At 36.7% G+C, this 13,386-nt stretch overlaps 2 protein-coding genes across 2 annotated transcripts; one reads left to right on the forward strand and one right to left on the reverse strand.

Moving 5' to 3' along the window:
- Positions 1–354: 354 nt before the first annotated feature.
- Positions 355–4,036, forward strand: LOC125215086 (putative late blight resistance protein homolog R1A-10). The gene is made up of 2 exons (XM_048116400.2): positions 355–3,161; positions 3,736–4,036. Exon 1 carries the CDS (start codon positions 507–509, stop codon positions 3,156–3,158), a length of 2,652 nt encoding a protein of 883 aa, XP_047972357.1. The 5' UTR covers positions 355–506; the 3' UTR covers positions 3,159–3,161; positions 3,736–4,036.
- An 862-nt stretch (positions 4,037–4,898) lies between these two features.
- Positions 4,899–11,007, reverse strand: LOC125212424 (phosphatidate phosphatase PAH2-like). The gene is made up of 11 exons (XM_048112600.2): positions 8,561–11,007; positions 7,644–7,942; positions 7,465–7,538; positions 7,198–7,282; positions 6,905–6,991; positions 6,674–6,746; positions 6,512–6,555; positions 6,171–6,305; positions 5,990–6,088; positions 5,438–5,558; positions 4,899–5,294 (listed from the first exon to the last, which is right to left on the reverse strand). Exons 1-10 carry the CDS (start codon positions 10,251–10,253, stop codon positions 5,502–5,504), a joined length of 2,646 nt encoding a protein of 881 aa, XP_047968557.1. The 5' UTR covers positions 10,254–11,007; the 3' UTR covers positions 4,899–5,294; positions 5,438–5,501.
- Positions 11,008–13,386: the final 2,379 nt, after the last annotated feature.

The following is a 13,386-nucleotide window of genomic DNA, read 5'->3' on the forward strand; positions in this document are numbered from 1 at the left end:
AAATTTAACTGATCCATCAGTATATTTGGGTGGAAACAAGAACATGACTAACCAAACAATACATCAAGCTTCAAAATTTGGGATAAGTTCGATAGAGGACTGGTTCAATCCCATTAGAAAAAAATTGTCCAAGCCCAGGTCTTGAAAAGAGAGTTGAACTGAATAGATTTAATTTGTAGTTAAGTGTAGCTTTCTCTTCCTACATATCTACGCTTCTCGTCTTGAATGCTCCATCCCTACTACCTCTCGTCTCTTCCATTCATCGACATAAATCAAAACACATAGCCCCTACCAATCATTGTAATGGTCCAAACGATTTCTAATTGATACTCAGCGGATTACATATATGGTATCATTAATGGATGCATGTGCTGCTGTCATTTTGGATTACACAAAACAACCGTTTTCATTTTAATAATTGATTTGCACCATAATTCCGGTGCTTCACCACCACCTCCTCCGCCAATTCCTAAACATTGCTTGATATTTCATATTTCAGCTGAGTGATGGCCGCTTTTGCTGCAGCGGCTTCTCTTAAGACTACAATTCTGCATATTTTACAATCATCTCGCATATCATACATTCCTTCGTCTTCATCAATGTTAAAAGAGGCATACATTGAGATGAGTTTCTTGCAGTTACTTCTGCTAGAGTTGGACCGCACAAAATGCTACAAGATCCGGACTGAGGTGAATGCTTGGGATGAACGAATCAAAGAGATCGTGTGGGGGTTCGAAGATATACTTGAAAACCACCTTGTAGACCAGATACTTCCACAACTCGAAAGCTCACGAGGTGGCTTGTCGTCTTTCATTGTAGATCTGCAGATTCTGGATCCGAATATTGCTATCTTCATCATGATAGTGGTGTTCCTGAAGGTGGGGTACTTTACAGAGATGGAGAATATGCCAGAGGAAGAAGGCGAACCTATTTCCTCAAGAATTGATTTTGGTGGAATCAACTCAAACATGGTGGGATTATCTGCTGAATATGAAGAAGTCAGGGATTATCTTCTTGCAAAAAAAGAAGATAACTGCTGCTGCTGCTATGCAATTAGTGGGATGGCAGGAGTTGGGAAGACTACTTTTGCTAAGAAAATATTTGACGATCCATTGATTCAGGAACATTTCAACCTTCGAGCATGGGTTAAAGTGGGCAGAAAATGTGAACGCAGTGAATTATTTCGCTGCATTCTAGCTCAAGTGGATCCCAACACTTACAACAATAGGCAGGCCCAAGAAGAAGGTGATGAATATGAGAAATTAGTCAAATTCTTCGGAGAAACATGCATGGGGAAGAGATGTCTGATTGTGTTTGATGATGTATGGGGCACAGATTTAATGCATTGCTTCCCAAATGTTCAAATCTTGATGACAAGCAGACTAGGGATGATACTATATAATAAAACGTATGATCTGCGGTTGTTGGATGAAGAAGAAAGTAGGCAATTACTTGCTGAGAAAGTATTTGGTGAAAAGAGCTTTCCTTCTCACCTCGAGGAATTTGGAGAGGAGATTGCCGATAAATGTGAAGGTCTTCCTCTTATGATAGTCACGCTTGCAGAGCTCCTATCCAAAGAAGAAAAGACTCCAAAATATTGGAATGAGGTTGCCAAAAAACGACATAAAGTCTTCAAGGATGCATATAATCAAATAGCAGAGGTATTTTATCCAAGCTATGATTACTTGCCTCAATATTTAAAAATATGTTTTCTCTATTTAGGAGCTTTCCCTCCTTATAGTGATATGGATAAACGCAGCCTCTTCAATCAGTTGAGTGCTGAGGGTTTTCTTGAACCAGTTGCAAAACAAACTTCGGAAAACATATTGGATGATTTGGAAGGTTTTATGGTCCAATGCACGGAAGAGCTTGCTAGACAGTATAATATTTTACTACTCGGATTAAATCCATCAGAATCTTTGTTTTTAAAGAATGAGTTCCGCGTACATTCTTGCTGGCAGCACTTGTGTAAGAAAGAGGCAAGTAAGGTCAAGTTTTTGCATGTTTTAGAAAGTTGGGATGATGATATGAAAGATCAACGCCGGTTGTGTGCCCATTACAACACTTTATTTGCATTTAAAGAAGTGTATGATTCAATACAGAGTGATTGTGCATCCACTACCCGTTCTCTCCTTTGTTATGGTAAATACCACCAATATCCAATGCCAATACATGCCATGGATTTCAAGTTACTCAGAGTACTAGGTTGTCTTAAGGTCCGATTTTACGATATCCCACTTGAGTTTCTCAAATTAGTTTGTCTCAAGTATCTTGCCCTAGCTTACAACAAAGAACTTCCTGCTTCCATATCCAACCTTTTTCAGCTTCAATTCTTGATTATCCTTCCACATCAATACATTAAAAAGCGTGGGATTTTGTCATATCTGCCGGCAGAAATTTGGGACATGCCAGAACTGCAACATATTCAGGTCTTGGAAAGAGAACTACCAACCCCTACTTCAGATGCTACTTTGGACAAACTGTCCAGTCTTTTAGGGGTGAGTGCGAATAGTTGCACTAGGGAAATTCTCAAAAGAATCCCTAATTTAAAGGAATTAACACTTATAATAGTGTTGAATCCTTATGATGATGATGTTGATAGCAACTCATTGATTGGATTGAGTTATATCTCAGAGGAACTGCATAAGTTGCAGCAACTTACGTATTCTATAAGGAACCCTGAATTGAAGCAAAGATTTTTGCTTCCTCTTTCAATGTTTCCATCAAGTTTGAGACGGTTGGTGTTGAGAGGCTTAGGATGTCCATGGAGGGACATGAATGGCATTGGTTCGATGCTACCAAATCTTGAGAAGCTCAAGTTAGAAGAATATGCCTTCCGAGGCCCAGAGTGGGATATGGAGCAGGGAAGTTTTTTGAAACTTCAGTCACTTGTAATTGAAGACACCGATTTAGTACGATGGAGACCTCAACATGGAAGTCTCCCAAACCTTGAATTCCTAAGCATAAGGCATTGCTACAAATTACAGCAGCTCGATTGGTTTCCAACAGTTGTCAAAACATGTACAATTGAATTATTTCAGTGCATTCCCTCAGCTTTTTTTTCTGCCAAGCAATTAAGACCGGAGTCCCTCTTTAACGTTATATTCTGGTCTTCCTTTTGTGATGAGAACTCCCGGCTAGCCTCTCTACTTGGTTAACAGGTCAGTCTTCCTACTTCATTCCATTCGCAAACACCGCCTCGTTTATTAAACTAAAATGCTTGTGCTTGTGATTTAAACTTGACATGCTTTTCTTATATTTTATTGCAGTGTGTGTTTTAAGTTGTTGCATGCTCTTTTTTCTTACTAGTTAGCTTATGATTGATACTTTGACATCTAAAATGAGGTGAAGTGTGTGTTGTTTGGAGGTTTTGTTAGGGTTCCTACTAGTTGGACCCCAACCCAAGACCGAATAAGATATCAATCATAGAGTAGTGATATAGAGCCACATCCTCGTTAGTGCATAACTAGAGACCAAATTTCAACCACTAGATCAAAAAATGGAAGAATAAGATTGAGTTTTAAAATTCTAGGATTTGAAAACACGGAGTTCACTATAAGGGTGTTTTAGTTCATAGTAACACTTACAATTTATTCAAAATGAACTACAGCACACTTAGAATAAGCCAACACGCCCTTGGAAAAGAACCAAAACGAACTTCGTCTTTTCTAAATCATTTGACATATTTTGAATATTTATGTACGCTTACGTCTTATGTTCATTTATCATTTTAAGGCAATTGAGAGAGCAGAAGGGGTCAGATGTTGCGCTATCCCGCTATTTCAATTGTACTGCTATGTTGTTTCCCGAACCTAAGCATTGTGATTTGTTGGATTTGTTTGAGGATTATGAAACTTAAAAGTTTATTTATGTTTGTAATCGAAGGCATTGTGATTTCCTGGATTTGTTTGAGGATTATGAAGCTTGAATGTTGATTTATGTTTGTAATCGAAAGCATTATGATTTGTTGGATTTGGTTGAGGATTATGTAACTTGAATGTTGATATATGTTTGAAAAGCATTGTGATTTGTTGGATTTGGTTGAGGATTAGGAAACTTGAATGTTGATTTATGTTTGTAATAGTAACTATTGTCAGTTATGTGTGTAAACATTACATGCATCTTTCTCTAATATATTCAATGATTATATGTTATCTTTCCTATGCATGATTTTAGCTTTGTTTCGATATCATGTTGAATCAGAATGTGTTTCTTTATACTACTCTCTCTGTCCACCAAAAATAGTTCTATTATGTAAAATTGGTAAATGGAAGAGATAAAATGAGTAAAGTAGGAGATATAAAGAAAACAAGTGAATAAAGTAGGGTAATAAATTAGAAAAACTTTCATTTTTGGTTATAGTTTTGGTTGATGGACCGAAATGGAAATATGAGAGTATTTTTTTAGACGAAAATGTGTATTATTTAAAAAATTTATATTCTTGTGAGAAGGTCAGAAAAGTTCATCAGAAGAAATGTTAGTTTGTAGGTTATTCAAAGAATGCAGATGAAGACATTGAGTTTTACAATTTTGAATTAACTTCATCATCTTAAAATAACCAATGTGTGGGAGACAACACCATCCAAACTATGAAAACCGTATCATCAAAGGCATTATAACAACGAGAGCGCGCTCAAGAATAGGTTTCCACGAAAACATACCTGGAAAAAGTGACAATTCTTGAAATGCTCATTGAAGGAACTCGATGCAGATTTCCGTATAACAAAACTGGATCTGAAGAACTTTCTCGTGTACCATTCCTCGACCTGCATCACTTCAGGAGTCGTTATAAGCTTCAAACCGCAGTAACAATCCACTCTACAGCTCTTGAATCTTGCGAAATACGAAAGGTGGAGAAAGGGAATGCAAGAAACGCCCCTGTCGATGAAATGAATGAATGAACAAAATAGATCGAAACTGACCTTCACCTTAAAACACTAATGGATTCAAATCTAGTAATCCGTTTCTCAACATTTACATGATACTGCGAAACTTCTATATCAACGAGAGGAAACGTGGAAGTGGAACACATTCGTTCATCATCTACTAACAACATTGCAAGGTATAGAGCTTTGAAATAATACGTTGAACAGCTTATTCAACTAGCCTAATAATATCAGTCCAAACTCGACTTTCTTGAGCAATATACCAGCAACTCCACCGTTTGAACCAAGGGCATTGTCAGCAAGAGACTAACACATTATCTCCTTTCGTGGTAAGCTTTGTACGAGACAGGAAATTCAACCATTGCTGGAGTCGGAAACAAAATCATAGTATTTCGCAAAGAAGTCTCCCTACACATAAGAGCACGATATTGTAATTCACACGACATATCTTTGTACTGATAATCTGTATTCAGTTTTATTGAGGCATGTTACGATACATAAACTTCTTGAATACACTTTGATTTTTTTTCCGAGAAGGAATTGAAGATTACCTCAATACTTCAGTTGTTGAATACGATGCCTGCCTGACTGCGTCCGCCTCAAACTACTTAACCTTTATTTGCCGTCAGAAGGTGGTGAAAGTTTCCCGAAATTCCATGAATTAAAATCTTCCTGAAACCAGAGTGCCCCATGAGTTTCAATTATTAAAGCAAGAAGTGGAAAAGAAGTACTATTGTTTGAAGATTCGAAGAAAATTGTCTCAAAATCATAGAATTTTATCAACATAAGGCCCGAAAAAGAAAGTCACCAATCAATCTATCCAGAACCTGAAGAAAAATACACCGAAATGTTGAACGGTGCTATTAATCTAAGGCTAAAAATATCACATGTTCGACGTCTCAAACTACTTTTAGAATTATTTCAATAAACCAGAGAAAAAACAAGTTGAGAAACCCCCGTAGAATATAATGCAAAAAAAAAACAGAAAAAAAAAAAAATTAACAATATGATAGTTGTAGTAATTAATTTTATCTTCTCAAAAAAGATAACTGTACAGGAAAAAACGAATGATGTAGTTATGTTGGAAATGTTATTCAACAAACCTGCTCACTGGTAAACATGTTAGGAAACATTCCGTTGACAAGCGCATGGAGAGAAGTGTAAGACTTGGTCTCAACATGACGGTTTACAGCAATCTCTCCCTGTTGATATTGCCACGGATTCAGAAGACATCACCAAGTCGACAGGAGAAGTTGCACAATATTAAAAACACCTCCTATTTACCTTTGGGTTTATGATAAATATTTTCCCCAACGGAATTCCAACCTTGATGTAGCTAACCTCATCTGTGTCTCTGTTCCCAAATCCCGCATAAAATGGATGTGGATTTCTATCACGTGGAAATAATGACCTGATGTCCTGAGGAATTCACGAGTCATCAGATTCTCTACCTTCTTATGTGTCCAAATGTCTTCAGTGTTATGACATCGTGTATCCGGACATTCTTTCATGTTATTGTACATCAATGAAATACTATATTTTCTTTTTTGGAAAAGAAACAATTAGGTTACAAGTATTGTACTCTCAGTAAATTAAGGTCATAGAAAAGAACACGAGTAACAAACCTCCAGGCAAGCAATTTTGAATTCATGAGGAGCTCTTCTAACAACTGCAAATGAGCATAATGGAATATACGATTAAGAATACTTCCACATTCACGAAATGTTGGATGCTTAAAAGAGAAGACATTTGTTTGTAAAAATAGAAGTCAAGAGGCAGTCAGCTACCTTCTCGAAATAGAGAAGGAAACAGTCCATCAGGGGAGATGACGACGGGTCCATCTGGTAAGGCTTTTCCATCCTGAAAGAATATATGAAACTATTGATTGACGTATATGTACAAAGATACCGAGTTAAATACAATAACGCTATGATTATATAAAAATGCAATTTTGTATTCTTATTGAGCAGCAAACTAAACTTTTCTTCTGTGAAAAAGTACTTCATAGTTCATACTACCTGTTTGATATTAACAAGGAATTGTCGAGTGATGTAAGACTGAGAAATCGAACGTGCACTTAGGAAAAGTAATTGATATCCGTTCTCCTGCATCACATCATCATACATGATATGAAATCTCTCTTCATCTGGAAACAATCTCGAAATCATGTGGCGAGGGTAAACAATCTCACAAAGGAGAGCTAACGAAACTATTAGTGTGAAGAGTGTTTGACCACACCAGAAAATGCTAAATTCACAATGCAAACACATAAGAAGAAACAGTTTTTTCTCAATAATTGATAACGATGAACCTTTATTGCCGTGAAGAGATGCGCGACACCTGTCTGCGACCAATCCATGCCAACCAAGGGCATGACCTGACCTAGAAGATCAGAACTGCAGCAAGCATTTATAAGGGATCAATGATAGAGAATGCTACGAGCTGAATTGACGAAATGGCATCAACGATATGGCAAACAATTTGTCTATGTAACAGGATGAGAACAAATAAAAACCAGTGGCTGTCCAATTCACTACTGTGATAAGGGAACTGTGGATAGAGGACAGAAATTATATACCGTGTAATTGTCCCATCAACATCAGATATCACAATTTTAGAGTCCCATCTCCACAGAAAAATTCGGGCATCGACCTGGACGTGTCAAATTCAGTCAGTGCAACATCTAACATATTATAGCGAGAGGAATATTAAGAAACATAAAACTCATCATTTATAAATAAAAAAAGTAAAACAAACCTGTTGCTTGCCCAGCATGGCAGTCGAGAAGGTGAATATCACAACATTCTTCCCTTCTTTTAACTGTAAGGATTGCAGATGTTTAGATGTTGGAGTTAGTGTCTTTACTTTCTTCTTGGTTCCCTTCACTTTGGTCACATTCGTCCCGCTCTCCACGTCACTAGGTCCATTTGAAATGTCTAAGTCACTCGCCTTTTCACTAGAATCCATCACATCCGGAATTTTAGTGGCAGTTGATCTTCTGAAGTGGCCCTTTCCACCAGTTCCTAATAAAGTATCCCCAGACTTTGGAGGGTATCCTGAAGAACTTCTAAAAGTCAACTTCTATAGTATTTCGTGTACAAATATGATAAACCGAAGTATTAATTGGAAGTTCTAGATTACATTCATTTAATCTATTCCAATTCAAATATTGAATATTCAAATACATTCAAATAACATCTAGAGGTGATTCTAAACCAAGCAAAACAAACAGAAAATAAGGTAATAGAATTGCCTATTCTCGGTCGAGCAATTTGAATGGAGAGGATTGGTGCACTTGAGTTGTGACTCACTTATAGAAATAAAACATCTACAAGCTACAATCACTTTGACAGCCAATCGGCTTTCTAAAACAAAGCAAATATAAAAGATTTGTTGTTAATATGGACATTCTCCATTCTGATGCTAATAGTTTGTGAAAGGCATTCGTGTACAAATATGATAAACCGAAGTATTAATTGGAAGTTCTAGATTACATTCATTTAATCTATTCCAATTCAAATATTGAATATTCAAATACATTCAAATAACATCTAGAGGTGATGCTAAAAGTTTGTGAAAGATATATGAAGAATCATATTTAACAGCCGGATGTCTTCTGGCAACCACAACGTTATCGGCCATAGTAAAATTAACCCATCATATCATTTTCTTACCTGGCTTAGGAGGTTCACCAGCTGTTCTTTGAGCACCCGGCGGTTGATCATCTTTTTCTGTACATACGTCCACATCTGGATTTAGTGAAGCATTCGAGAGGTGGCTGGGATCAGTTACTTCAAGAGTATTGCTTACGGAATCCATGATGGGCAAAGATCTCGCAGTTCTAATGCTTACGTTGCCAGTCTCTGTAACGCGGACATCATTAGACATAGAACTCAGCATTCTAGGGTCTAAACACACATCATTTGTATAGTCATTCGTTTCAGATTTCTCTAATGAAGAAATGGAGCAACATTTTGCATCACTCGACTCGGTGTCTTGACCAGCAACTCTTCTCATAAGTAAGAAATCGGAGGCTTCTTTCCCCTCATGATCAGTTTCACTGAGTTCCAAGCGTTTCGCAGCGGGACGAAGACCATCCATTTCACCGAAGAGGCATAGATCTTCTTCTGAAACCGTTGATGCTCCAACCGAAGGTGGAACAGTACACCTTTCGATATGGGGATCATAAACAATCTTGTCATTATCCTCCAAAATAGTATGTACATCCGCGGGTACACCATTACTAGTTCCTCCACTCACGGACATCTTTTCTTCATGGACGACCGTGAAATGATCCCCGGAATAAATGCATACTTCTCTGCATTCTTTATGACAAAACGGCCGAATTTTCTCTTTGGATGATCCCTCTAATTCAACAGATGAGCAGAAAGAGTGACTATTATCTCTTCCATTCTCCTCCACAGAGAAATTAGCATCGGACAAACTATTAAGCCTCGCAATACAGTCATCAATATCCGTATCAGATTTTGTAGCCTCAGAAACCACAGAACTCAGCTGCAAATCTGATTTATTTAAGCCTAATTCTGATATCACCGGTTCTAGCTTTGTTAAAGTGGTATATTCTCCTACACTGTCGACTGAAGGGGAAACAGTATACTCCGAGGTAACACCATTCGCCTCGACATTGCTCTTCATAAGGCTTATTTCATCATGACTAGAGCCATCAAACAGAGGACTTTTCTTGACTACTTTTCTCAATGTGTCTGCATCGGATAATGGCTCACAATCGTCTTTCTTGCATTTGGGGGAACCAAGATTAGTAGACCACCTCAAGTCCAAGAGATCAGCCGCCATCTCAGCAACCTCTAATGATCCTTCTACGTTAGCATCATCTGCATTTTCTTTCCCTTGAACGGCCTCTTCTGCCGGAGATCTCTTTCCAAAAATGCCAAAAAGATTAGACTTGCGAGTGTTCGTCCTACTCAAAACCTTCTCTTCAGCAACAACGGGTTCAAACAAACCAGAATCACAGGTGCAACTTTTCGATTTCATCAGCCATCTAGGCTTCCCTTCCGTCTCCTCACCGGATGAGTGTGGAGACGAGGCTCCACACTCACCTTCCTCTGCTGCCTCAATGTCCTCCAAAAAGAATGCCTCTCCTTTACTATCCAAGTGCATATTGAAATCCGCCTCGACATCATTCACACTAATGCCAACCACCTTCTCTTTCATCTTCAACACCCCCTGAAACTTCCCAAACTGAACATACCATGGCGAAGACTTGTAGCTCCCATCTGGCTGCTCCACCACGATTATGTCTACAGCGCCACCAAACGGATGGAAAGTCCCGGAAACCGTGTACACACTCTTACTAATGTAGCTACCTAGCTTCCCCACAGCCTGCATCTTGACAGAAACCAAACACCCCCAACTAGCACAACCTTCAAACACACATCAAATCCACAAATTCGACACTCCAAAAAACTCAAAACAGACTAACCACAATGATCCATCAAACAATCCAAATGCTCCCAAAAATATTCAAATACAAAACCAACAAACACCTTTAACTAACAGAATCTCCAAATCACATAAAAATCACAAATTTGATACATCAAAAACCTCAAAAGCTACCTACACTAATCCATCAAAAAACCCAAATGCTCCCCAAAAAAGCCCCATCTCTTTCTACCAAGCAATCCAAATCCCAACAACTACCCCATATCAAGAAATTGAATAAAGATCAAATCTTTCATACAAACCACTATGATGATCGGTGAAATAACTGCTTCCCCACACAAAAAATGAAGGAAAAAAAGAGGGATCAAATCATTTAATTGAAAATGCCACTCACAAATTCAAAACCGATCAAAGGGAATCCAGCTCAGGAAAGTTGGAAATTGGAGAAATGAAAACAGGAACACTCAATGCGAACGATAAACCGCCAAAGAGTGGGCGTCGAAGAGCAGTTGGCGTCTAAACCATATTCCTTCGTGGATTATTCGAATTGAGCTATGCACATTTAATTATATATGTAAATATCTTAATAAAGGAGCCCGCTCTGTAGATAGATTAACAGAAAACACATTGCATGCAATCAAATGTTTCCATGAAGAAGGAGGAGGCTTCCATGATCGAATCAGGAGTTTATTTATTTTAGGGATTTTTAGGGGTGATTTATTATAATTTCATGATAGAACTATTTTTGGTAATGTTAATTTTATTGAAAATGTGATAGTGATGAGATTTGAATTTTGCTAAAATAACAAACTAATAAAATAATAATATGCTTGTATTTTGCTTGCGAGTCTATCATTACTAAATCTTTAAATTTTTATTCATTTATCAATTGAGAAAATAGTAATTGTTGTATTTTTTCACATGTATTTAAAACAAATATTTGTAAATGAAATAGTACGAATATTTTAATCACGATTCACCAATCATTAACTCTCAAGATTTTACTTTATAGGTCATGATCCATATATTTGGACTATTGGAGTAACAATTGAGATTGGGGTTATTCTTGAAATTTTGGTACTTAAATCCATGACTTAATAGGAACATATTGAATCAAAAGTTATATTATGTTAATATTTTTCATATTTAACAATAATCGATCTTTATGTTAAGACAAAGACTTTTATGTATGCATTGACGTGGTGTTTGCATCACATATCTTCTCATTACCTTTGGAGTCGTCAAATCAAACGCAAATCGATATCAGGTTCGACTCGCATTTCTTGCGCGCTCAAGAATGGTGTTGCTCTTCCTTAAGTACGTTCTCAATGCTGATATTTGGGGCATGAAATCTTCTGATTAAAATGATACTTACAGTATCTTTAAACTCATAATCAAAGCTTATATGCTAGTAGTAAATTGAGAACTTTTTTAAGTAAATCAATTATTATGGGCTGCATAGTAGACATGGAAATGGGCCAGCCCACATAACAAAGAGCTTTTCTTTGTACAAGATTAAATTGCATATAATTAACCAGGAAACTATATACAGTCATACACGAACTAACTCCACCTTTTTCCGATCACTCTAGCCCCTCGTCACACCTGATTTTTCCGAGCAACCTCCATATGAACTCCAACAAGAGAAGCATGAAAAATACAAACATTTGTCATTTCTTCTTTTCCCTTTTACAAAAATTTTGTCAATTATAATCAAATCTAAAATTTAATCTATTTCACTTCTAATATTGTATCATACTACAGTATCATTTTTTACATGTCATAAATAGTGCTTAGTTGGGATATTCAAAAAAAATACTACGACTAAATTTAATTGGAAGAAAAGATTATGATTATGTTATATTCACCATCAATAATGAAATACTATCAACTAGTACTAAACAATGACGGTTATGCAGGAGGGGGTGGTCGCCCCTCCCCTGGCTGCCGAGAATATTGAATTTTCTTAAGGTTTGGCCGGAAAATCCCATGGTCACCCCCTCCCTAGAAAAAAATTGAGAGAGACGAAGACTCTTTAGCTAAGCGGCAATGGAGAACTGCGTAGGGAGGAGGGAAGAAGAGAAGATAGAGTTATTGGAATACGAAAATAATGGTGTTAACGCCGGAATTGGAGATAGTAAGGGTCTGCGCAGGGACGGAGTGAAGAAGAGAGGATGACATGTGATTGGGATGCATTGTTGGGCCTAATATTAATTGAGCTAATTTAAGAAATTAGTAGAGTGCATTTATTATTTATTAGGCTTATTTTTGATTTAATAGAGGAATTTCAATAGATATATTTTTCCATTTCTCAGTAGAGTTATTTCATAAAAATAATTACTAAACATATCCCTAGAGATTTTATTACTTCAACGTCCTAATCAGTAAATGAAATTTACAAAATAAATATTATTATATGTACATATTAAATTATATTAATTGATTATATTTTTAAAGCATCAATAGAGTTTATTTTATACCGTATAACTTTAAATAAGCTATACTTTTATACAATTTTATAAACTAGTTTCATCGTCAAGTTGAGTTTTCAAAAGAAAATTTTAGCGATCATATTGTCCATTATTAATTTTTGACCGAACCATAAATATTTGGAACAAAAGCTACACACTTCATGTATATGACTAAAAAGTTTTTTTGAGCAAAATGTATGGAACCAATTCAGGACTTTAGTTTATTGCATATATCAAATATAATAAGAAAATATGATGATGATTATGAGTGAAGTTGTCGTTTACATGTACTGGAAGACGACAAAGAAAGTATAAGAGAACTCAATTCCACTTCCTCCGAAAAACATTTCTGGATCTGCCACTGGTTATGGGGTTGCCGAGGGATGACCAACCCCACCATATGATACTTCATGCGTTTATGAAATAATGTTCCAATTTTATTTTATTTTTCATATTAAATAAATGGACTCCACTTTTCACTGACTCAATAAACACTCACATTAAGACCACATTAAGACTGTATCTGTATGTGCCTCAACATATGTATTCATATATTCTCATGGACTAACAATTGTCACAATAAAATGAAAAAATTTAAACCCAGAAAA

Source organism: Salvia hispanica, chromosome 2 (assembly GCF_029641045.1).
Source record: "Salvia hispanica isolate PSC_SH4W2 chromosome 2, Shi_PSC_v1, whole genome shotgun sequence".
NCBI classification, from domain to species: Eukaryota; Viridiplantae; Streptophyta; class Magnoliopsida; order Lamiales; family Lamiaceae; genus Salvia; species Salvia hispanica.

Excerpts from the sequence above, each read along its gene's own strand:
- LOC125215086 (XM_048116400.2), top strand. The coding sequence starts at position 507 with ATGGCCGCTTTTGCTGCAGCGGCTTCTCTTAAGACTACAATTCTGCAT.
- LOC125212424 (XM_048112600.2), bottom strand. The coding sequence starts at position 10,253 with ATGCAGGCTGTGGGGAAGCTAGGTAGCTACATTAGTAAGAGTGTGTAC. Across the intron at positions 7,943-8,560 it reads TGGTGAACCTCCTAAGCCAG|GATACCCTCCAAAGTCTGGG; the intron begins GTAAGAAAATGA and ends GAAGTTCTTCAG. Across the intron at positions 6,306-6,511 it reads TCAAAATTGCTTGCCTGGAG|GACATCAGGTCATTATTTCC; the intron begins GTTTGTTACTCG and ends TGAATTCCTCAG.